This window comes from Hyla sarda, chromosome 7 (genome assembly GCF_029499605.1).
Source record: "Hyla sarda isolate aHylSar1 chromosome 7, aHylSar1.hap1, whole genome shotgun sequence".
Taxonomy (NCBI): domain Eukaryota; kingdom Metazoa; phylum Chordata; class Amphibia; order Anura; family Hylidae; genus Hyla; species Hyla sarda.
This window is the reverse complement of record NC_079195.1, coordinates 78,636,282-78,662,949: the sequence shown is the minus strand read 5'-3', so window position 1 is coordinate 78,662,949 and position 26,668 is coordinate 78,636,282. Positions and strand designations below refer to the sequence as shown.

Here is a 26,668-nt window from a genome sequence, read left to right as displayed (position 1 = left end):
CCTTAGACCGTTCTGTGGGAAATTGGTCCGACAACATCTCCAAGTGTAGGAAACATTGAGACAGGAAACCACGGCAGAGTTTAGAGTCCCCATCAAATTTGTCTGGCAGGGACAAGCGGAGGCTAGGAGCGGCCACTCGCTGCGGAGGAGGTGCAGGAGCTGGCAGAGGAGATGGTTGCTGTTGTAGAGGCAGAAGCTGCTGTAGCATGGCGGACAACTGTGACAGCTGTTGTCCTTGTTGGTCGACCACGGTGGTGAGGTCAGCGAGACTTGGCAGTGGCACCTCAGCGGGATCCATGGCCGGATCTACTGTCAGGATTCGGCAGGCTGGAGGTGGATCCTCTGTGTCCGAGAGGGATTGGCGTGGACTGTACCGGTGGACCGGTTCTAAGTTGCTACTGGTATTCACCAGAACCCGCCGCAAAGCGAGATGGTCTTGCTGCGGCGGTAGCAACCAGGTCATGTCCACCGGTTATGGCTCAACCTCACTGACTGCTGAGAGTGGTGTGGAACAGGAGGACTAGACAGAGGCGAGGTCAGACGTAGCAGAAAGTCAGGGCAGGCGGCAAGGTTCGTAGTCAAGGGCAACGGCAGAAGGTCTGGTAACACTGGTAAGGCAAACACAGAAACGCTTTCACTAGGCACTGAGGCAACAAGATCCGGCAAGGACAGGAAGGGGAAGTGGGTTAAATAGGCATGGAGCAGATGGGAGCTAATTACACTGATTGGGCCAGGCACCAATTAGTGGTGCACTGGCCCTTTAAATCTTAGAGAGTCGGCGCACGCGCACCCTAGAGAGCGGAGCCGCGCGCGCCAGGACGTGACAGCCGGGAAACGGGACAGGTAAGTAGATTGGGATGCGACCCGCGAGCGGGCGCGTCCCGCTATGCAAATCGCATCCTCGCCGGCAGTGACAGTGCAGCGCTCACGGTCAGCGGGTCTTACCGGGGCGCTGCAGAGAAGAGAACGCCGCGAGCGCTCCGCGGAGGAGCAGGGACCCGGAGCGCTCGGCGTAACATCCATGTTCCTATTTACTTTTCGCTTTAATACTTATATATTTAGCCACAGAATGAAATAATATACTATTAGAGCAGAGAGATGTGTTAAATGTTTATCAGTAGCATGTACTACTAGAAAAATATCCAGGAGCAGGCAATGACACATTATTTAAAAAAGCAAAAAATTTAGTGTTCCGATTTTATTACAGTACAGCCTGAGGCTGCGTTCACATGGCCGTCTAGACCCATACAGTTCTAGTCCCGTCAAAAATAAAAAATTTAAAATAACGGATGCAAATGGATGTTATCCGTTTGTATCCATTTGGATCTGTTATTATTCAGTTAGTAAACCCCAAAAAAATCTCTCTTGTTCTGAACATGCTCAGAAGTAAAAACGGATCAAAAAAGCGATTGAAAAAACGCAAACGGATAGACTTCAATGTAAAATTTACTGTATACGTTTTTTCTTCTGTTTTTTTTTCTTTTCTTTTTTGACGGAAGAAAAAATACTACATGCACCGTCTTTTCGCCCATAAAAAAAAACGTAAATGAGCGCAGACAGGTGCAAACGGATGTGAAAGGATTGTAAAAAAAAATCCCATAGGGATTATTTTACAACCCAATCCCAATGGGCGTATTTTACAACCGTTTGTAATCCGTTTACAAGCAGCAACAACGAAACCTAAACGGGAAAAAAAACGGGGACAGACGGCCATGTGAACGCAAAGCTAGCTAGGTGTATTTGCATACATAGTGTTATCAGATGCCTCTTCTGATTTATTCTGGATTTATGGCATTATAAATACTATACCATCACATAATTCTAGATAAGAATTGGATCTGCTTTTAAGTACTTGTTGTGAAGACATACAATAGTTGGCAATAGAATGTCAGTGGAGCAGGCATCTTCCTGGCATTGTAGGAGGCAGAGCCTGTGTGCAGAGGAGGCACTGCTGAAGTCGTTGTATAGTTGAGGAGATCCTGTGCAGTTGCAGTAGGGGGGATTCCTGGCTTGTGTCTAAAACAACCTGTGTAGTAAGAGAGTCACACACAGCCCTGATGGAGATAGGTGGCTGCTGATGGAGATAGATAGGTGGCTGCTGATGTAGCAGTCTGTGAATCCCAGCTGTCTCATCACATGAAGGACCTCTCCTACTGACCTCACAGCACAACTCTCTCTGGAGTGATCTCCCTGGATATCCCAGCTGTCTCTTCCTGCGCCCTGATCAGCCCTGGAAGCAGCAGAATAACAGCGCTGGTTTCTTCCTGGCAGCTCTGCAGTCACATATACCCAGGATCGTTCACTTAAACTCTGCCATTGTTGTGCATATCCCTGGGTGAGCTTTGTGCCTGAGCCCGGTGCAGGGTGCCAGTGCCTCTGATGCCGGTGGATGATGAGGGCACTATTAGAAGAGCTGGGGATCCGGGCACTGCTGTTCGGGGTCTTTGTGTAAGTACTGGACTGTGTGTGATATTTTAGTGTGTAGTGTTGCAGCTTATCAACAATTAAACAAGGTCATTGCATTTGATACTATTACTATGGTATATACTATAACACCCACTGTTCTGCATAGTTCAGTGCATGATACTATTACTATGGTATATACTATAACACCCACTGTTCTGCATAGTTCAGTGCATCTGATACAATTACTATGTTATATACTATAACACCCACTGTTCTGCATAGTTCAGTGCATCTGATACTGACTATGGTATATACTATAACACCCACTGTTCTGCATAGTTCAGTGCATGATACTATTACTATGGTATATACTATAACACCCACTGTTCTGCATAGTTCAGTGCATTTGATACTATTACTATGGTATATACTATAACACCCACTGTTCTGCATAGTTCAGTGCATCTGATACTGACTATGGTATATACTATAACACCCACTCTTCTGCATAGTTCAGTTCATCTGATACTATTACTATGTTATATACTATAACACCTACTGTTCTGCATAGTTCAGTACATCTGATTTTATTACCATGTTATATACTATAACACCCACTGTTCTGCATAGTTCAGTGCATCTGATACTATTACTATGGTATATACTATAACACCCACTGTTCTGCATAGTTCAGTGCATGATACTATTACCATGTTATATACCATAACACCCACTGTTCTGCATAGTTCAGTGCATGATACTATTACTATGTTATATACTATAACACCCACTGTTCTGCATAGTTCAGTACATCTGATTTTATTACCATGTTATATACTATAACACCCACTGTTCTGCATATTTCAGTGCATGATACTATTACTATGGTATATACTATAACACCCACTGTTCTGCATAGTTCAGTACATCTGATACTATTACCATGGTATATACTGTAACACCCACTGTTCTGCATAGTTCAGTGCATGAGCCTATTACCATGGTATATACTATAACACCCCCTGTTCTGCATAGTTCAGTACATCTGATTTTATTACCATGGTATATACTATAACACCCACTGTTCTGCATAGTTCAGTGCATCTGATACTATTACCATGGTGTATATACTGTAACACCCACTGTTCTGCATGTTGTTTCACATGTAAATAGTTCCATTTCAATCAGCAAGAATCTGTGAGAAACTGATGTAACAATTTATGTCAAAACAATAAACAATCCTGGATGTTTTCATCAATGCATAATAGTTTTACATTAACTCCTTATTGTAGTGTTTCCCAAGCAGGGTGCCTCCAGCTGTTGCAAAACTATAACACCCAGCATGCCCGGACAGCCGAAGGCTGGAGGCACCCTGCTTGGGAAACACTGCCTTATTGTATGGAAACAGATCAGCTCCCCCTGTTTTCCAGTTTCATCACCTAATAAAAACCCACAGCCGGCTGTCTGGGCATGCTGGGTGTTATAGTTTTGCAACGGCTGGAGGCACCCTACTTGGGAAGCAATGCCTTATTGTATGGAAACAGATCAGCTCCCCCTGTTTTCCAGTTTCATTACCTAATAAAAACCCACAGCCAATCTGTTTCATGCGCCTCAACATGGAATATTCTCAGAGCCTCAGTCACCACATTGTCAAGCACAAGTTCTAATGACTCCAGGGGTTTCTGCTGATTTTATGCAATCACTTTGATATTCTAGATGCAGTGATTATTATTGAGGCTTTATTAATGGTTATTCTGGCATTTCAGTGGTTGCACTTATATTTAGCGATCACAAACCGTATGGCAGATAACCAAACCGCTACCTATATAGGTGCCCGTGGAATTCTACACTGCTGAACTGATTTGTTGCACTTGCATAAATGTGTTTTTTGGGCTCTTAATTGTTTTAGGTGCCTCTTTAAATTGCTTGTGGGCTGAACAGGTTAGGGGGTGTTTATATGTTTAGGTTTTTAATTACTACTATTGAATACCAAGACAGGAACGGACTTGAAAAGAGGAGAATTCACAGTCATTTCTTTATATGTTAACTCCATATGTAATTCTTCCCTTGCTTTGTATTTAATAATTGCAATTAAAAACCTGTATGTGTAAACACAGCCTTATGCTATATATGAATACAACAAGCATTTCTTAGAAGCAGCATGTCTAATGAGTTAAATTCCACTACACAATTTGTATCTGGGGAATTTGGCAGCATTGTCTGCAACTTGCTTCTAACTCTAGGTACTTCTATGTTTAGCTTTCAATAAACCTCTTATCTCTTGTGTGTCAGCTGGACGTGATCAGCTGATAAGCTTCAAATTATATTTCTAATCACGTGCAGATATTATAGTTGTTAAAGGGGTACTCCAGTGGAAAAAGAAAAAAATTTCAAAATCAACTGGTGCCAAAAAGTTAAACAGTTTTGTAAATGACTTCTATCAAAAATTCTTAATCTTCCAGTACTTATTGGCTGCTGAATACGACAGAGGAAATTCTTTTCTTTTTGGAACACAGTGCTCTCTGCTGACATCATGAGCACAGTGCTCTCTGCTGACATCTCTGTCCATTTTAGAAACTGTCAGGAGCAGCACGTTTGCTATGGGGATATGCTTCTACTCTGGACAGTTCCTGACATGGAAAGAGGTGTCAGCAGAGAGCACTGTGGTCAGACAGAAAATAAATAGAAAAAGAAAAGAACTTCCTGTGGAGCATACAGCAGCTGATATGAACTGGAAGGATTAAGATTTTTTAATAGAAGTAATTCACAAATCTGTTTAACTTTCTGTCACCAGTTTATTTAAAAAAAAATAATAATTGTCAACTGGAGTTCCCCTTTAAAGAAGTACTCCACCCCTAGACATTTTATCCCCTATCGAAAGGATAGGGGATAAGATGTCAGATCGCCGGGGTCCCGCTGCTGTGGACCCCCGGGATCTCCGCTGCGGGACCCTGCTATCATTACTGCACAGAGCGAGTTCGCTCTGTGCGTAATGAGGGACGATACATGGGACGCAGCAGCATGACTTCATGCCTCCGCTCCTCGTGACACGCCCCCTCCTATAGACTTGTATTGAGGGGGCGTGCTGTGACATCACGGGAGGCGGAGCCGTGATGTCACGATGCTCCAGCCCCTGTATTGCCCGTCATTACGCACAGAGCAAACTCGCTCTGTGCAGTAATGATAGCGGGGTGCCGCAGCGGAGATCGCGGGGGTCCCCAGCAGTGGGACCCTGGCGATCTGACATCTTATCCCCTATCCTTTGGATAGGGGATAAGATGTCTAGGGGTGGAGAACCCCTTTAAGTCAGTTCTCGCAAAGCAACAAAAAAAATTATAGAATTTGTATATAGTTTTCATTCTACCATGTTGTGGTTTGTTTTGATAAATTATCCAGTGATCTGAAAGCTTAGATGTGAATCACACGTTCCACAGGTGTAGCATTCGCTTTGATTCATTAACTTCAGTGTAACAGTAATAGGATTATGTATGGTACAGTGGAACTGATCTGTTAGATGGATGCTGTATAATATTTACTGTATGTCTATGTAGGCAGCATTTATTACTCTTATTATATAGTTACCTTACCTAAGGAGCTTGTAAGGATATATATTTTACCATTAGTCATGTGTTATTGTACTACATTGGTTGGCACCAGATTTAGGTTTTATATTTTTCTAGTATTGGTTCTTAATGTTTTATATGAACACTGGATACAGAATGTGTGGTGCTGTCTGGGCAAATTATTGTGTTGTACCCTTTTAACTTTTTTAATAACATGTCATCTACTGCCCAAATAACACCATTAAACATCCATAACTTAAATGGGCACTGTCAGAATCAAAAACCTTTTATATGTTGCTAGTGGTGAACATTAAAGACCTTTTTGTAATACGGTTGTTTAATTTTTTTTGAATATTTAATAAAGAAAACAGCTTCGGAAAATCCCACCACTAGGGGGTCCCCATACCTCCTGGAACACTAACATGTCCTGTAGAAGCATCAGGCTTGTCCATGAGTCATGGACAAGAGATGATTCATGGACAAGGCTGCATGAGCACCAATCACCTCCCACCAACACAAGGGAGGGACACGCCCTCTTCCCCTGAGAGGATTTCTAACACTGTGAACTAATGAAAAGAGAGATTTTTTATAATAAATACAGGTGATGGAGGCATAAAAATTAGATGTACATTGCCAGGATTTGGTACTGAGTAACATTTTATTAGTATTATATATTTTTGTTGTTGGATCTGACAGGTATGCTTTAATTGATAGGAATAGAAATAGTTTGAATATGAATGGTAGTCCTTAATGTGGTTGCCTGGGGACTAAGCAGTTGGCAGTGCGGGCAATTCATCGTGTTGACATCAGGAAGCTTTAAAGGGTAGCTCCCACCATCCTCTTTTTTTTTTTCTGTCCCTGCCTATTGCCCATCTATCCCTAACCCCCTCCCTGCCTTTATTTTTTTTTTAATTATCTTAAAAATGGCATTTTGTCTGCCTGGTAGTGTGCTCACTACCAGGCAGACTTCCCCAGCAGGCACCACGTCACTGATGCCTGCTGGGGGCCGAGTTCCGCCCATAGTTCTCAGGACAGGGTGCCTCCAGCTGTTTCACCACCACAACTCCCAGCATGCCCTGACATCTATTTGCTGTCAGGGCATGCTGGGAGTTGTAGTGGGGAAACAACTGGAGGCACCCTGTGTTGGAAGACACGCATCCCCCCCCTCCCCCCTCCCCCCTCACCTGTGCCGGACCATGAGCGGGGGTCCGTAGCAAGCAACAAGTGTATGCCCGGCTTCCTGTCATGCCCGTACACTCTGGAAACTGTCTCTATGTTTCTGGAGGATTGAAAGTCCTCCAGCACCATAGAGAGAGTTACCAGAGTGTAGGAGCATGACAGGAAGCCGGGCATACACTTGTTGCTCCATATAACGTGCTCCCCCCGGCAATGACAGTACACAGCTGCAAGGAGCAGTGAAGAGGCGGCGTATCCCCACTGGAGCCAGGGCTGTAAGGAGAGGTAAGAGCCATGTGCCTCCCTGCTGCAGGGAGAATATGCAGCAGGGAGGCGGCCAGTGTGTGAGTCCAGGGAGCCAATGCGCAGCCCTGGATTTCACTGTGCTCGCTCTCGCCTGTTTGATTGACAGGCGGGAGCGAGCACCGCAGTGACTGGAATTTCGACTCATTTGCCAGGCTCAAATGAGACGAAATTCTGTAGTGACGTCACTGCCGAATGCATTCGGCCACTAGGAGGGCGACCCCTAGTGGCCGAATTTAAAAGTGATTTTAAACTGGTTTAAAATCACTTTTTTTAATTAAACTATATTAGAGATATGTTGTAGTACTTAAGTACTACAACATATCAATTTTTTTATTTCATGACAGTGCCCATTTAAGCAAATGGGCTGAACAGAATTACGGGGGGGGGGTGAAGGTATTTACATATTTCTTAGTTTTTTTAAGCTATGCCTAAACTTTTGCATATAGAAAGTAGTCTCCAGAAAATCAATTTAAAACAATGCTAGTGCTCTAATCAGTGCAGGTGGCATGAAGTGACGCTTAACTTACCTGTGTGATTACAATGACATTTCTAGGGTTGCAAAGGTGTGCAGAAATGTCCTTTCATGAAGGAAGATAAGATGTGGAAAAAGTTGTGCTGGCTGGTCCTTAGGCAATAAAGCATGAGACACAAGGAACAGGACTGTTTGTAGAGCAGGCAGGGGCGTTGCTATGGGGGGGGGGGGGGGGGTGCTAAAAAGGCTGTAGCCCTGGGTCTTGGCCCATAGCCCCGGGTCTCTGGCTCCGCTGTTTTTTTATTTATTGCCACCGCTGCTTTAAGACAGCGGTGGCTTCTGGGAAGTGACATCATGCTCCTGGCGCCTGTCAGTCCCAATGTTCGCCCGCCCTCCAGGCATAGCTGCATTTTCAGAAGATTTCAATCCTTCAGGCACATCGAGGCGCAGAGCGGGTGAACAGCATCTCCTCACGGTAGACAGACTTTACTCACTGCAGCGTACATTTATGACGCATGTCCCTAAGGGGTTAAAAAAAATGCATCATGTCCCCCCTTTATTTGCTAAGCAACCAGGTTAGAAGAAAAAAGATTTTGAAAATATATAAACCCCCCCCCCCCCCCAATAAAAATCATCACCTTTTCCCATAAAAAATTTAAAAATATAATAAAAATAAAAAAAAAAACACTATCTGATATGGTCGAACTTTGAAAGTATAATGTTTATTATCCCACGCAGTGAACGGAATAAATGTCAAAGAATTCCAAATGCCAAAATTGATGATTTATGATCCCATCACATAAACCATTGCTCTTAAAGGTATTCCCAAAATGTAAAATGATTTCCCATCCACTTGATGGGGGATAGCTAGATGATCGGCGAGGTCTGCCTGCTGGGAAACCCACCGGTCACCAGAATGGAGGAGTAATGTCCTTGATAATGCTTCAAGCCTTTTCTTAGGGGTGTGCCTGAGGGTGTGGTTACGGCATGTCTTAGGGTGTGATTAGGGGCGTGGCTGGGCTATGAGCTCTAGCCCTGGGTCTTTTGGACACCTAGCAACGCCCCTAAGAGCAGGTAGAGGCCCTATAGACAATAGCCCCATGTTGCTCTCTGTATAATCCAGCCTTGTCTAAATATAAACTAGGAATGTATAATTTTGTAAAAGATCTACTGCTTTCTTAATTTGAGAAATGTGTACACAGCCGAGCCACTGATGGCATCTCCATTTATGGCTATCTTGCACTGATAGGCTACATTCACACTATGGAATTCCGCTGAGAAATTCCGCTCTGAAATTCCAGTGCAGCAGCCTCCCATTGTCTTCACATTGCAGATTTCAGCAGCAGAAATTCAAACTATGGACTCTGCTAAAAGTATAATCATGTTCATTTCAGCAGAATACACTTGGAAATGCATTGACGTCTATGGAGACAGCACATGTCCTAGCGACAATTGATTCACGGCTGTGCACGGAATGTCTGCCCAGAATTTCTCTTTAGTGTGAACCCACCTTCAAGAATGTTGTGCACTATTAAAGCTTATAAATGGCCAGTGGTTCCCAACCCAGTCCTCAGTTTTTCAGTTACTCCATTGGAACAGAACAGGGTAAATTCAAATCCTAAACTGTTGGTGGGCAATGAGGACTTGGTTTGGGACCTCTGTTATAGGTAACTCCTTCACTTCATAAACCTTTTTTTTTTTTTTTTTTTTTTTTTTTTTTAAATAGCTATTCAATTGAAGAGAGAATGTATGAATGCTTGCAGCTTTCCATAGTACTACCAACTGATCAGTTGGGTTTTGTCAACTGAAACCAGATTTTACTGCAGGTAGGATCTTTTTCATATAGAAGTAAGACTCAAAATTTATATAATTTTTCCCATGATCCCTCATAGCCGCATCATCTAATGTGCCAAACAAAGTGTCCCTAGCTCATGCCATTCATAGTGGCTTTCAAATAATGTCAACTATACAGTGGTCCCTCAAGTTACAATATTAATTGTGTGGTGTCCCGGTACCGGATTGCATCCGTTACCTTGTGGTGAGGTCCCCAAAGTCAGAGCCCCTAGGTACCGATGGGGTCCTCATCTATAGTTAGCCCCTAGTCACCCCTTTAGTAGTTAAAATTATTCAAATTCTAAGTGTAAATATGTATATAATGTATACTTACCTTGTTGTGGTGTCGCGGGACCTGTGGGTCACGTGATGCGTTCCAGACCTCTCTGTTTTTTTTTAGTTCAGGACCTTTGGAGGTAGTCAGGTGATCACCCACCATGCATTGTAATGGTGAGTGACAGCTGACATTGGACCAATCCAAAACGGCTCTGCCCATATAAGGGAACGGTGGCCATTAATCTCTCTCTTTTGTTCCTGCGCTGCTGATGAGGACGGATCTGCACAGCTGTCATCAGCACTTGCTAGGCCTAAGCCTTGCGGCCACGGCCATCTCTCAAAAACTGTGAGTTACTTCAATCCCTGTTAACTCCGCAAGATCACTGGACCTAAATACTCCCCTAAATCCAGCGGATCTCTGCAAGAAACCCTAATTCTAATAATTTCTGGATAACTCAATGGTCCTCAGCATCTGTCAATCACTGCCGTGCTGAATAGAGACTTTGTTAATAAGACTGTTGCTGTTATTGGATGTACCGCAAATACCTCAGTAAAGTTTCCCGCAAGTTCAAGTTCATCTTGGCTGTGGACATTCAGTCATTTATGCACGCACCTATCGTTTCTGGGAAGGGTGGCGATAGCCCAAAGATTTATCTCCGCATATTAACCCTAACCCTGGCGTCACGAGTGGCAAGGGTTAAATTAACCCCTCATATACCAACACAGCAACACCCCATCTACCCAACACCCCAAGGCAGTTACCACAGTTGCTTCCAGGATGACAATTGTATGTTGAGACCATTGTATGTTGAGACCATAACTCTATGGAAACCTTTGAATTGGTTCTGAAGCCACCAAAATGTCATCCAAAGATAGGAAAAAGTGAGAATTAAAGATAAAATAAGTAGATAATTAATACAGATAAAGCAAATCCTTACATATAAAAGTAAGAAACAGCTGCTGGGGGCTGTAAATCACTGTCCATGTCAGTGTTTCCCAACCAGGGTGCCTTCAGCTTTTGCAAAACTACAACTTCCAGCAAGCCCGGACAGCCGAAGGCTGTCCGGGCATGCTGGGAGTTTTAGTTTTGCAACAGCTGGAGGCACCCTGGTTGGGAAATGCTGGTCTATGTAGAGGACAGGAGCTTCTGCAGGGTTTTGTACAGAATACACATTGGGGGAGATTTATCAAAACTTGTGCAGAGCCAAAGTTGCCCAGTTGTCCATAGCAACCAATCAGCTTGCTTCTTACATTCCTAACCAGGCCTGTGAAAAATGAAAGAAGTAAGCTGATTGGTTGCTATGGGCAACTGGGCAACTTTGCCTCTGCACAGGTTTTGATAAATCTCCCCATATGTCCTAAAAAAGTAACACGGAGCCGCCCTCACCTGGATGGACATTTATCAACGGGTTTAGTCAGGTTTTCTTTACTATAATTGTCGCAACTGCGACTACGTGTGTTTTCGTGCGACAATTTGCATGAAGAACAAGAAAAGCAAGAAAATTCAAACTGGATTTTCAAAATGGATTTGCTTTAGTCGGGTATTTATCAACTTCGACAGTCGCAACTGTGCAAAAAAAAAAGTCGCAACAAGGTTCAAAATTGACTAAATTTACTCCAGCTCAAACATGGAGCAGAAAAAGCTACTACCAAAGTAAAAAAAGAAAAATTGCTTACGTGAAAGAAAATTATCAACAGGCTGAAACCAGTTGATAAATAAGTCACACATAAGCAAAAAAAAAAAAAGTAAGGAAAAAATTACTAAAAAAAAGAATACGTAAGCAAACATTGATAAATGTCCCTCCTGGTGTCCAAAGGAGCAGCTAACCCTGGTACAGGTAAAGAGTAGGAACATGTAGTTCCTCCCTGTACTGTAGTGAGCGCTACCAGACAGTCAGTGCATGCACTTCAGTAATACAGGTGTTTTACAAGTAAAATGCCCATTCTGATTGGTCAGATCTTCCGGGTATTGACACGTTTCACAGATCTGGACTGTCTGTAGCATTATATGTTGAGTCTGATTTCAAGTTACAATGGTCCAGAAAAGACCATTGTATGTTGAGTCCATTGTAAGTTTAGGGATCACTGTATTGTCTCTTTATGGTATAAAATACTTTTTTCATATCTCCCTAGCCTCTCTCCCTTTTCAGTCATCCACAGCCTTACATATGAAAGTTTTCTTCTTGTGCCAAATGTTAGTACTGGGGAAATTAAAAAAAAAAGGTACCTCTGCATAAGAGATGTACACGGATTAACCACTTTATTAGAGACACCCATTTTGTAGCAAATTTGAGCTCACTTGGCCTCTAGAACTGCAACAATTCATTGTGGGATAGATTTCACTAGTTGTGGAAATCATTTTGTAGGCCCATGGGGACAGAATCGCTTCCCACAGTTGCTGCAAATTAAATGGAGGGCCTGACAGGCCACAGAAGCAAGACTCTGTCCTGTTCCTGAAACCAATCCATGACTATGTGGCCCTTGAGGCAGGGTGGATTGTAAAGTAGTGATGAGCGGCATAGGCCATATTCGAATTTGCGATATTTTGCGAATATATGGACGAATATTCGTCATATATTCGCGAAATTCACATATTCGATATATTTGTTTTGTTTTTTGCGCATATGCAAAAATATATGCGCATATGTGGAAAAATATGTGCATATTCGCGGTATAGGGCCCTAATGGGCTAGTGCAGTGGTCTCCAACCTGCGGACCTCCAGATGTTGCAAAACTACAACTCCCAGCATGCCCGGACAGCCGTTGGCTGTCCGGGCATGCTGGAGTTGTAGTTTTGCAACATCTGGAGGTCCACAGGTTGGAGACCACTTCACTAGCCCATTAGTTCCCTATACCATTAAAGAAGGGAGGGCTCAATATTCGCGAATATGCGCATATGCGAAGAGCAGAGAGGGATGCAGTGATCACTGTGATGTGTAAAACATGAAAAGCAGAAGACTTGAAAAAAGCAGCACTCACCCACTGAGAAGTATTTGCCAAAACGATGTTTTATTCCAAGTGTCCAAACAGCAGACGGCAAGTCAATAGCTGGAGGTGCGGGGAACGAGAGCCAAAGCTCTCAGGTGCGGGGAGCGTACCACTAGACATCACTGTGATGTGTACTGTGAACAAAGAAAAAAAGTGAATATTTTCGTAATTACGAATATATAGTGCTATATTCGCAATATTCGCGAATTCAGGAATATGCGATATTCGCTATTAAAATTCGAATTTTGAATATTCTTGAGCAACATTATTGTAAAGATATACCTGTCCTATTGCCATAGGGTAAATTGATATCAAGAGTGGTGCAAGATGATGTAAAGAAATAATTGCGCAAGGTGCAGAATAAAGTCATACACAACTAACAGAGCAGAGGATGTAGAAGCCTCAGTGCGGGAGCCAAGGAAAAGTGAGCAGAAATTTTGGAAATAACTTATTGGAGGAAACCTGTTAATGGGGGCATCTAACTAATAGGAAATTCCCTACCTGCCTGATTTTTACTGGGTGCTTCTACTTGCCTAAATAATGGGGGCTTCAACTTAATAGGAGGATTCCCTACTTGCCTATCTTCTGGAGGCTTCTACCTAAAGAGGGGATTCACTATTTACTTATCTTCTGGGGGTTTCTACCTGTTAGGGGGATTCTCTTCCTAACTACTTGGGGAGCATATGTTAATTATGAGTGTCAGTGAGGTCCTCATGTTCAACTTCACCTAAGGCTTCATAAAGTCCAGAGCCACCTCTGCTGTCACATGATATTTAAGACAAAATATTGGTAACTGGAGTTGGTAAGTACTAGAAAAAAGTATCAGTACTCATGCCCTGTCTTAAAAAAATGGGATTGGTACATCCCTTGTGAAAACATTGATCTACAAGTGTCAGATGACCCACGGTGTGGAAAGAAAACCTCCACCACACTACCATGCCACCTCCATCAATTTATGCTGCCTCCATCAAACTCTGACCTTCTGATCAATATGGTGCAAAATAAATCTGGATTAATTTGACCATCCAATCCTTTTTAACTGCTACACATTTTTCTACTCCTTGGCCCATTGGACTCTTGCCTCTCGATCCTTTCATCTACTCTTATAAGCCATCTTAGGTAAAAAATTAAAGTTGTTTGTTTGGACATGTTTGGTGGACCACATTGTTTTTTTTCAGCTGTAGTTTACTTGATGGGGCACCACTCGATCAGCAGAATGATTCTTGACTTCCTCCCTTCTGCCGATGACTTGCTTACATCCATAGGGTCCCCTTTTGCTGGATGTTTTTCCCACACTCATACCTTTTTAGTATACTCTTGACACCACTGCATGAGAAACCTAACAAAAGTGGCAGTTTTTTAAATCCCACCCTTGGCTAGTCTAGCACCATGACCATGACCATGTTCTAAGTCATTCAGATCACTTAATGTTTCCTTTCTAATATGGATTCTCACTAAAACTGCTCCCCAGATATCTGGTTCACTTTTTATGCTACACTTTTGGGTCATATGTCTAATTTCCATATAGGGAAGCTTCAGTCATGAATGGGGAGTCATCTCTAAAAAAAAAGTTGCCATTCACTGTAGAATTTCCATACAGTAATGTGCTGATACTAAGCAAATGTATTTCATCATATTAATTTTATACCTCATACAGATATTATTCTTTACCTTTCCTCTTAGTTTAACATGGCACAATATGTGTGACACAAAACGGCTTTAAATTAAAATCATAATTTTGTGATGCCAAGTTGCACGTTGTTTATGCCATATCTGTCTATGTCTGGATACCCAGTGGTTGTTTATAGAAGGTTAAGGGTGGAGACCTATGTAAATAAATGATATTGCAACTGTAGGCAAATACCAGTTTTTTGTTATTGTCGTTTTGTTGTATTTTAATATCATTCTGTCATTACTAAATAGAATTCCGCTCCAAATGCACTAACATTTTGGCAAGCTCTTGTTGACATTGTGCACAGGACAGACGATTTTAAGGGTCACTTTGCTCCTTTTGTTCCGAACGCTTGGAGCGGGTGGCAGGGTCTTGATGTGACAGACATGCTTCTCGTGATGTTACACCGCTCCCATAGACTTGCATTGAGGGGGGTGTGGTGTGACATCACGATTGGGCATGGCCCTGATGTCACGACCCCGCCGCCCGCACCTAGCATTCTAAACAAATGCCAGGTGCTGCACAGGGATTGTGAGGGTTCCAGCAGCAAGACCCCCGCGATCAGACATCTTATGCCTTATCATTTGGATAGGGGATAAGATGTCTAGGGGCGGAGTACCCCTTTAAATAAGCAGAGATGTAGTGTATAGCATAGGGAGTAATAGAGCAGCATCCTAAACTTTTGATGACAATATACAGGGTGGGCCATTTATATGGATATACCTTAATAAAATGGGAATAGTTGGTGATATTAACTTCCTGTTTGTGTCACTTTAGTATATGTGAGGGGGTAAACTTTTCAAGATGGGTGGTGACAATGGCAGCCATTTTCAAGTCAGATATTTGCAATCCAACTTTTGTTTTTTTCAATAGGAAGAGGGTCATGTGACACATCAAACTTATTGGGAATTTCACAAGAAAAACAATTATGTGCTTGGTTTTAACGTAACTTTATTCTTTCATGAGTTATTTACAAGTTTCTGACCACTTAAATGTGTTCAATGTGCTGCCCATTGTGTTGGATTGTCAATGCAACCCACTTCTCCCACTCTTCACACACTGATAGCAGCACCGCATGAGAAATGCTAGCACAGGCTTCCAGTATCTGTAGTTTCAGGTGCTGCACATCTCGTATCTTCACAGCATAGACAATTGCCTTCAGATGACCCCAAACATAAAAGTCTAAGGGGGTCAGATCGGGAGACCGTGGGGGCCATTCAACTGGCCAATGACGACCAAAGGTCCTTAAGCAAAAAACCATAGAGTTTACCTAGTCACGTGACCCGCAGGTCTTGCAACGCTATGGAACCGGTAATTAACCATTTATCTACATACATATTACTATATTTACATTACCCTTACATAACTTACTAGGCTATTAGTTGGAATAGAGGTGACAAGGGGTAGGCTACACAACAGGGATCCCTACGTCCTAGGGACTCTGGCTATGGGGACTCACACATACATAGGTACCGTATAAGATGCGGTACCGGGACACCACATATAGACTTTACCATCTGTAACTCAGTAATGTTACCATTGTCCGTAATTTGGCGTCGGAGTCATTATTGCCCCGTGCCTAGCCCAGGATCAAGCGGTATACCTTCGGGTGGTATTGAGGATAAACCAAGCCCTTGCATCATGAATACAAGGGGTTAATGCCATCTGCCCCTAGGGTAATTCCATCTACCCTGATTCTCACACCTTCTACCACAGTTTCGAGTTGTGTTGTTGCACTGTGTCATTTCTTGTACTTTCAGCTCAATGGTCTGCCTCTCTTTTAGTTGTTACTTGTGCTAATTTGGCATTGGTGTCAGTTTTCCATAACAAAAAAACATCAATGACACAACACTGTCACAGTTGTCGCTTAATTCTGAGATTTAGGAGGCTTACAAAAGACCCAGCAGTATTATCTTCCAAAATGTCTAGAAAAGTGTAATGGATATTTAGTAAAAGCTACAAGCAAAATTTGCATTGGCATTCTTCATATCCCTAATGATTTTGAAAAAACCTTTGAAAAAAAGTGTTGGAGATAAATATTATTCTCCCTTTTCCCTTCAGGGCCTCTGGTTCCCCCTAGAAAAGCCTCTACCATCATTGATCAGTAACTGCTTAGGACCACCTAGTCCTTGCAGCTTAAAATCCCCCATTCACCCTTAGGCTATGTTCACACCTCTGAATTTCCTTGCGGAATTCCACATGGAGATTCAGAGGTGTGAACATAGCCTAAAGGTGAATGGGGGATTTTAAGCTGCAAGGACTAGGTAAGATTCTGCAGCAGCAGCAGAGTCCCATTGTAATAAATGGGAAAGTAAATTCCGATTTCCATGTCCTCAGAAAGAATGTACCTGTTCATTCTTTCTACAGACTCTGCATGTAATGCATTGCTGTCTATAAGATGGCACATTCTCGTGCGGTCTTAGCGCCAGCATATTATATTATGTCTCCACACGCACAAAGGTAAAGACACTATATTATGAACTGCACTAACTTTACAGCTCTGTAGCACTGTCAAATAAAAAAAATCCTGGAATACCCATTTAATGTCTAAATCCTGGCAACAAAATGGAAATGTCCAAATTGGACCCAAAGTTTCAATATTTTGTGTAGTCACTGTTATTTTCCAGCACTGCCTTGGCATGGAATTTACCAGAACTTCACAGGTTGTCACTGGGGTCCTCTTCCACTCCTCCATGATGACATCACAGAGCTGGTGGATGTTAGACACCTTGCACTCTTCCACCTTCTGTTTGATGTGCCCCACAGATGTTCAGTAGAGTTTAGGTTTGGAGACCTGCTCGGCCAGTTCATCACATTTATCATCAGCTTCTTTAGCAAGACAGTGGTAATCTTGGAAGTGTGTTTGGGGCTTATAACATGTAGGAATACTGCCCTGCGGCCCAGTCTCCTAGGGGATCATGCTCTGCAGGACACACTTGTCTTTGTACTCCTTACCTGGTTGACGCCTAACAGGTTTGACACCATCTGAACCAAATAAATTTATCTTGGTCTCATGGGACCACAGGACATGGTTCCAGTAATCCATGTCCTTAGTCTGCTTATCTTCAGCAAACTGTTTAACCCTTTCCCGCAAATGGAAGTATATTTAAGTCCACTGCAGGCTCCCGCTGTATGACGCTCACTCAGCAGGCAGGTGGTGCACATTTTACCTGGTAGGTCCTGGTTGCTATCAGCAACCAGGACCATGGCTAATGCCGGACATAGCCGATGGGCTGATGTCAGGGATTAACCATTTAGATATCGCGATCGCGATACCGCGTTTAAAAGTGGTTAATTCCGATCCCGGCTAGCTCAGTGGGCTGATCGGGACTGACGCAGCGTAATTGCGGCATCCTGATAAGCTAAGAGGACGGGGGGAGGTGTCTTATTTTCTTCCCGGCCATCGGATCTTTGCTCCAGCCTTGTGTTCAGCTTTGCAGGGCTTAAGCAATGGAGCACCAATAACACTGATCAACACTCTCCTATGGAGAAGCATTGATCAGTGTATGCAATCTGAAGATTGCATGTTATGGGAACTAAAATAAGTGTTTAAAAAAAAAAAGGAAATATGCATTAATCCCTTCCCTAAGAAAAGTTTAGATCACTCCCCTTTTCCCATTTTACAAATAAAAAAAAAATGTAAAAAAAAAAATAAACCTAAACATGTGTGGTATTTCCGAATGCGTAAATGTTCGATCTATTAAAATATAATGTTAATTTAACTGCACGGTCAAAGGCGCAAGTGTACAAATATTCCAAATTCCAGAAATGAGTATTTTTGGTCACTTCATATACTAGAAAATTTTTTTTATAAAACATGATCAAAAGGTGCCAATCAAAATAAAAATGGTCCAGATAAAAACTTCAGATTATGGTGCAAAAAATGGACCTGCAGAATAAAAATAAGGTGTAATTTGTACTGAAAAGTACACTGCATAGAATCAGAAGCCTCCAAAATTTACAAAATGCGTTTTTTTATTTTTATTTTGCCGCACAAATATATTTTTTCTGCTTTTGTAGATTCCGTAGATTTTGTGGTGAAATTATTAATCGTATTACAAAGTAAAATTGGTGGCGTAAAAAAACAAGTCCTCATATGGGTCTGTAGGTGGAAAATTGAAAGTGTTATGATTTTTAGAAGGTAAGGTAAAAAAACTCAAAAAAAAAAAATGAAAAATGGCCCAGGAGGGAAGGGGTCAGTTTTCTTGTGTTTTATCTTTAGAAGAGGCTTCCTTCTGGGAAAACAATCATGCAGACCAATTTGATGCAGTGTATGGTGTATGGTCTGAGCACTGACAGACAGACCGTCCTTCCTCACCCCTTGAACCATGGCAGCAATTCTGGCAGCACATATATTTATTTCCCAAAGACAACCTCTAAATATAACGCTGAGCATATGCACACAACTTCTTTGCCCATGGCAAGGCCTGTTCTGTGTGGAACCTGTCCTGTGAAATCGCTGTATAGTCTCAGTTTCAGGGTCTTGGCATTCTTTTTGTTAGGCCTAGGTCATCTTTATATAGGGCAACAATCTCTTTTATCATAGAGAGTGTGGGAGTGATAACACCAAATCTAAAACACCTGCTTCCCATTCACAACTGAGATCTTGTAACACAAACAAGTCACATGGCATTGGGGAGAAAAAATTGCTAATTGGGCCAAATTTGGACATTTCCACTTAGGGGTGTGATCACTTTGGTTGCCAAGGTTTAGACATTATTGGTTGTATGCTGAGTTATTTTTAGGGGACACAACATTAAACACTGTTATACATGATGTGTTCTCACTACTTTACATTGTAGCAGAGGGTCATTTCTCCAGTGTTGTTACATAAAAATATATATTAAAATAATATAAAAATGTGAGGGCTGGACTCACTAATAAGAGATACTGTCTGACATATGCCACTTTATACTCACACAGTGCTATCTGTAGCCCATAGGTTCACATGGAATAGTGTAGTCTGCTCCATACAAAAAAGAAAGGTATACAGCACCAACATATTCTGACCCGACCAAGGCCAAAAGGACACTCGGTGAGTAGAGGCTTATAGACAAGTTTGACGTATGTAGCGGGAGCTTTCCCTGAACATATGGCAAGCAGACACAGTGAAAGCTGTATAAAAGCAGGCATAGGTTGTTTGAAGGTGCCAATAGCTAATACACTATTGGCATTCACTCAACTAACTCTCTGAGGTCAAGACATCTACCTTGTGAGTGAGGTCTTTATAAACTTAACTAAACTATCATGATGTGAATGTATTTATAATATAGAGCTCTTTAGGTTACTAAGTATCACAGCTGCTATTTATGTTATGTGATACATGGTCCTTGTGCTTATTAGCAACCTATGGTACCATAGTGACAGTGTGACCTATATATCTCTATATATTACATTGGTAATCAGAAATGTGGCTGCTGTGTTAGTACAAACAACAGTATATAGCAACTGATAACCTATTGGCAGAGCTATATGCATTGCACATTAACGTCCATGATACATATGCGCTATATATATCTGTAATTACAATAATTTACTATATAGGAGTTATTACCATTAGACTGATGACCCATAGTTGTTGTTTTTTATATAAATAAGTTATGTGATAGAGATATATATATATATATATATATATATATATATATATATATATAAACACAGTTATTGATATAGGTCGTTTACTCCAGTGTAGTCTCAGTTTCCTAAGGGAATATTTTGTTATTTTTTCTTTTATGCAGAAAACACTGCAGCCAGATATTAGCTACAATTCAGAAGGGAAATATAAATGTTCTACAAACAATATATTTTATTTTTGATATTTTGTCTTGTTTGCATTTGTTGAGGTGATGTTTTTTTTTTTTTTTCGCCCAAATGCAGCGCACTCTAGGTGTGTCAGTTTTTCAGCCAGTTTCTGATGTTTTACCATAGACCTCCATTGTTCTTTTTCTGTTTAAAGGGTACCTGTCACCAGGTTTTATCCTACATAACTGGTCGCATCATGTTATTCATCATACAAAAAGGTTTGGTACCATTTTCGGGTGCCCTCATTCCTTTCCTTGCTTGTGTAGAAAACTAGTTTTATAGAGGTCCTGTGCAGTATGCTAATTAGGTTCAAGTAGTTATATGTGGGTGCAGCATCCAGACATTACCGCTCTCCTCCTTAACCCCTTAAGGACTGAGGGCGTGCCCATATGCCCACATATGGACTGAGGGCATATGATTACACCAGTGGGAATTTCGGTCCCCTCTGCTAGATGGTCGGAGACCGGACCGGGATGCCTGCTGAAGTCATTCAGCAGGCATTCCGGCACATCGCCGAGGGGGGTCCTGAGACCCCCCATATAGGCGATTCCGGTCCCCGACGCTCGCAAAGTGCCGAGGGGATCCTGAGGATCTGCGGCGATTCCAGGTCATCTGGGTCACGTGTGACCCGATGACCCGGATAAGGATGATGATCGGTGGTGTAATATACACCACCAATCATAATCTGTACAGTACTGGGTGGTGGTAGTGTTGCTACCCTCCAGTACAGCTGTGATTGGGCCATTGTAGTGACCGCACCGATCACAGCAGTATGGGGAGGAGGGAGGTGGGTGAAGGAGCACGTTGCTCCATTCTGCCCACCATTATTGTGAGATCTGGTGTGCAGGATGGAGCCCCGTGCTGCCATCTCCCCCTCATAGTCAAAAAAGTGCCCCCTTGCCCCCTTTCTGTGGCCCCTTGGCACAGAAAGCAGTCATGGCCAGTATAGAATAGGTAGGGACAGTTAGGAGTAAAAAAAAAAAAATAATAATAATTTATCTATATCTATATATATATATATAATGTATTTTTTAACAGCGTACCATCTGTAGGTGTCTGCGGGTCCATAGCACTTTTAGCTGCGTGACCCCAACCCTACAGGGTCGCTGCGGTCTGCCCCCAGCGTTTTTTTGGGGGGTGCAGACCTTTTTTATTTATTTTTTGCTAAACGTGTGGCCAGGCCCTCTTAGCGATAAAAAAAAGCGGTCCACCACCGTTAGCTAAAGCCCACCTGCCGCTGATCAGTCCCGTGTTACTGATCAGTGTTTTTTTGTGGTGAAGGCGCTTTTTCGGAGATTAAAGCGTCTTTTAATTTTATCTTTGCACCTATAGGCGGTCCATGCCACCAGAAGCCGTCCTGTGCTGTGTGGCTGGACCGTACCTGTGTGTGCGGCCTGCCCCACCGCTGTCAGGGATTTATCACTGATCAGCGTTTATTTTTTTTTTTGTTCAGGCGGGTGGTTTTAATCGTTTTTTTTTTTTTGCTTGTTATTTCGTTTTTTTTGTGTGGGGGTCTGTGTACATGCCACCAGCCACTGTTCTGGGCTGAGTTGCCAGACCCCCCCCCCCCCCCACTGACTTCGGCACCCCCTGCCGCCACCAAGCGCTAATTAGTGTGCACACCAAGCGCTAGTGTGCACACCACAACAGGGTTTTTTGCGCTAGAAGTCTTTTTTCTTTTTTTTTTTAAGTTTTTTTAGTCTAGTTTTATTTTATATTTTTGTTCTTAGGGCAGGTTACTTAGTAGTTTAGGGCGGGTTACAGCAAGTTAGGGTAGGAATCTCGCACCACACCACACGCATTACACACACCAATAAAGTTTTTCCCCCACATACATATACTTCAACCCCATTAGAGAAGGGAAATGGCCCGCAAGGCGTTTTCAGCGGAGGAGGCATATGCCATACTTGCCTCCGACTCTGAAGGCACCAAAGAGGACGAGGAAGACCCCACCTTCCTTATTTCCTTGTCCTCTTCATCATCTAGTTCTGATGATGAGCCACCAAAGGCGGTGGAGACGCCGCCGTGCGAGGCCGCAAACCTCCTCTTCTCCTGACCCTGTGCCCCATGCTAGTATGAGTACCCCTGGCACTCATACTAGTCAAGCCCCCCAGCCAAGTTTACTGGTGCCCCGTACCGGCAAACTTGTCTGGACTCAGCCATCGGACCACGAGCCCATGATTCCTGAGTTTGTTGGCCAATCTGGAATCAAGATTGACATTGTCAGGTTCACTGAAATGGACTATTTCAGTTTTTTTTCAGTGGTGACTTTGTCAATCTGATGGTTGACCAGACGAACCTTTATGCCCAACAGTTCGTCGATGCAAACCTGAGCCAATTTTTAGCTAGACCCAATGAGTGGTAACCAGTCAATGCGGCCGAAATGAGGAACTTCTGGGGACTCGTGCGGCATATGGGTCTAGTTAAAAAAAAAACAGTGGCTGGCAATACTGGAGTGGGGATGTCCTCTACCAGACCCCGCTCTACAGTATGGCCATGGCACGTCCTCAGTTTGAGGCCATTCAGAAATGTTTGCATTATGACTGCCTGTATGAAATCAGGCCTATGTCCCTGAACGGGAGGTCGCTATTGATGAGTCTCTCATCAGCTTTAAGGGGAGACTGGGCTTCCGGCAATACATCCCAACCAAGCGAGCGCGGTATGGTGTAAAGATGTATAAACTCTGCAAGAGTACATCAGGGTACACTTGCAAGTTTATGGTGTATGAGGGACGAGATTCCCGTATTGAACCCCCAGAATGTCCCCCCACTCTGGGTGTTAGCGGGAAAATCGTTTGGGGCCTTTTTCACCCTTATGCTCACCACAATTCATGGGAAAGGAAGCACCCCTGTCCCTGTGGGAGGTACCGCGGGACCGGTCTTCAAGCCTGATTGTATTCTGGACTACAATCAGTATATTGGGGGAGTTGATCTTTCTGGTCAAGTCCTCAAGCCATATGATGCCATGCACAAAACACGGACATGGTAAAAAAAAAAAGTTACTACCTACTTGGTACAGGTTGCCATGCATAACTCTTTTGTACTGTTCCAGCACTCTGGCAACACAGGGACATTCCTGCAGTTTCAAGAGGAAGTTCTAAAGGCCCTCATCTTTGGTGGCCACCAAGGAGCAGGTCAGAGCACCTCTGGAACTGTGGGAACCCGGATCATCCCCGGCTAACACTTTCCAGGTGAGGTCCCCCACACTGGAAAGAAGGGACGATCCCAGAAAAAATGCAGTGTGTGTCCCCGATCATCCGGGCCTCTGCATTAAAAACTGCTTCAGGGAGTATTACACTTCCATGGAGCACTGGAGCACTACATTTTTAATCCTTTTTAATTCCCCAGAATTATACTCCAATGTATCAGTCCAGAGTACATTGTCTTCCAAACCAACCCCCAACCCCCCCCCCAAAAAAACCTCTTTCCCAATACCCCGATAATATTACCCCCCCCCCCCCCCCAAAAAAAAAATTTGTTCATGGGACACACCATTGGGGGTTTGCAGTCTCCTCAAATGCGCAGCGCAATCTCCCCACCTGAGCTAACTAACCCTCAAAACTGATGTTAAAATTGAGACATTAGACAGTATATTCTTATATGAAGGACATACCAGAGCCCGCACACCAACGTCAAGGTTTCTCAGATGGTACGGGACCTAACATCTAACCTACCTGTGCATGATAAGCAAAGCCAGGAACCAAATTACAGCAGCCTCAGGTCCGACTTGTAGACTGCTCCTAGGTTAACTCCAGTGTGACTATGCACACATACAATGGGAGGGAGAGAGACAGGCTACAAGCCCCACCCTGATTGGCTAATATAGTGCCGCCTCACAGGTGAAACCTTAATGCTACCCAGTATGATAAAAAGGGTGCATTAGTAGGTCCGTAAGAAACGTCAGTCTAAAATGCGAAGAGTTCTCGCTCATGAGCTCTGTCGTATTTCCAGGCAATGATTCGGAGTCACATGTTAGTTGTTCCCAGAAAGATGACGCAGAGCATAGGTTGAAAATTGCATTTTTCAAAAGCTACCCTTCATCCATTCCTGGAAAATTAATTTAGGAAACACCCGTGCATTCAAAATGTTCTCTTTAGCCGTATACCCATTCCTCAGGGGATGGGGGGGGGGGGGGGGTACTTTCAGTAATGGTATCACATGTGGGTGTTTCATTTTTGTATTTTCCCCTGAATGTATGTACCTGTCAGCTACTGATATGCCATAGGCCTCAAGGGCAAACAAACCTCTATGACTTCTGAGCCTTGTACGCCCGCCTAGCGCGTTACCCCATATGTGGATGTGTTTCCATAGTCAGGGGGAAAAGCCCTCCAATATTGGCAACCCAATTTCTCCAACAGCCTACTGTTCAAAAAACCTGTGAGGTGTAAGTACTCACTGTATTCCTTATTAGCTTCCTTGAGTAGTTTCAAAATTATGGTCACTTGCTGGGGTATTTTTATTTTTATTTTATGTGAGAACCTCAACCATTGCTGTGCAAAGCACCACTTTAGGCCTCAAATCTCATCGGTGCTGTCTCACTCCTAAGCCCTGTTTTGCACCCGCATAGTGCTTTACTGCCATATATGGGGTATATCCTTATTCTGGAGAAATTGGGCTACAAATTTTGTGGTGCTTTTTTTCTCTTACTACTTGTGAAACTAAAATCATTCTGGTTAATACCAGCAATTTAGTAATAGTATAAAATTTTTCACTTTTACGGCCCACTGTTCAAGAAACCTGTGAGATGTAAGTACTCAATGTAACCCTTGTTATGTTCCTGGAGGGGTCTAGTTTCCAAAATGGTGTCACATGGGGGGGAGGGGTTCTGCTATTCTGGCATTATGGAGGTTTGAAAATGCACATGGCCCTCGACTTCAATTTCAGCAAAATTCTCTCTCCAAAAGTCCAATGGCACTCCTTCTGTTCTGAGACCGCCAGCAGAGCACTTAACATCCACACCGAGAAATTGGGCTTAACATTTTGGGGTCCATTTTCTCCTATTACACCATGTGAAAATGAAAAATTTGGAGTAATACAATGATTTTAATGTTAAAAATCTAATTTAAAATTTTCACGTCCAACTTCAACGCAAAGTCGTCAACCAACTGTGAGGTGTTAATGCTCACTAAACCCCTTGTTACGTTTCTTGAGGGGTGTAGTTTCCAAAATATTATGACATGTAGGGTTTTTTTTTTTGCTGTTCTGGCACCGTGGGGAATTTCTAAATGCAACATGCCCCCCAAAAACCATTTCAGCAAAATTCTCTTTCAGAAAGCCAAATTTTTCTCCTTCTCTTCTGAGCATTTTACTGTGCCAGCAGAGCACTTAATGTACACATGGGGAATTTTCTTAATCAGGAGAAATTGGGCTTCAATGTTTGGGTTCCATTTTCTCCTATTACCTCTTGTGAAAAAAAAATTGGGGTAACCCCATCATTTTAGTGTTAAATATCAAATTTTCCATTTTCACGTCCAAATTCAATGCAAAGTCATCAAACACCTGTGAGGTCTTAAGGCTTACTATATCCTTTGTTACATTCCTTGAGGGGTGTAGTTTCCAAAATAGTAAGCCATGTGGGGGTTATTTTGCTGTTCTGGCACCATGGGGGCTTCCTAAATGCAACATGGCCCCCGAAAACCATGACAGCTAAATTGTTTTAAAAGATCCCACAGTTGCTCTTTACCTCTTGAGCCATGTTGTGAGCCACAGAGCACTTTATGTCAACATATGAGGTATTTCCATACTTGAGAAAAATTGGGCTACAAATTTTGGGGGCTTTTTCTCCTTATACCACTTTTAAAAATGAAAAAAATGGAGCTACAAGAACATGTTAGTGTAAAAAAAGATTGCAGATTTTGATTTTTCTCCTCAATATTGCTGCTATTCTTGTGAAACGCCCAAAGGGTTAACACACTTTCTGAATGTCATTTTGAATACTTTGAGGGGTAAAGTTTCTCTAATGGAGTCATTTATGGGGTATTTCTCAGAGAAAGGCCCCACAAATCCACTTAAAACTTAACTGGTCCCTGAAAAATTCATATTTTGAAATTTTTGTGAAAATTTTGAAAATTGCTGCTATTTTGAAGCCCTCTGATGTCTTCAAAAAGTAAATGCATGTCAACTTTCTGATGCCAGCATAAAGTAGACATATTGTATTTGTGAATCAATATAAAAT

The 26,668-nt window shown here is 42.7% G+C and overlaps 1 protein-coding gene across 2 annotated transcripts in view; it reads left to right on the top strand.

Annotated features, from left to right (window-relative positions):
• Positions 1–1,910: 1,910 nt before the first annotated feature.
• Positions 1,911–26,668, top strand: part of PLPP4 (phospholipid phosphatase 4) — a 216,043-nt gene continuing 191,285 nt past the window's right edge. Inside the window, exon 1 of one of the 2 annotated variants that reach the window (XM_056529752.1) lies at positions 1,911–2,448. In XM_056529752.1, coding sequence (XP_056385727.1) covers positions 2,390–2,448 — 59 coding nt within the window. In that variant the 5' untranslated portion in view covers positions 1,911–2,389. Of the gene's footprint in view, positions 2,449–9,671; positions 9,750–26,668 lie in introns of those variants that run through there. The other variant, XM_056529754.1, reaches the window with a different exon arrangement.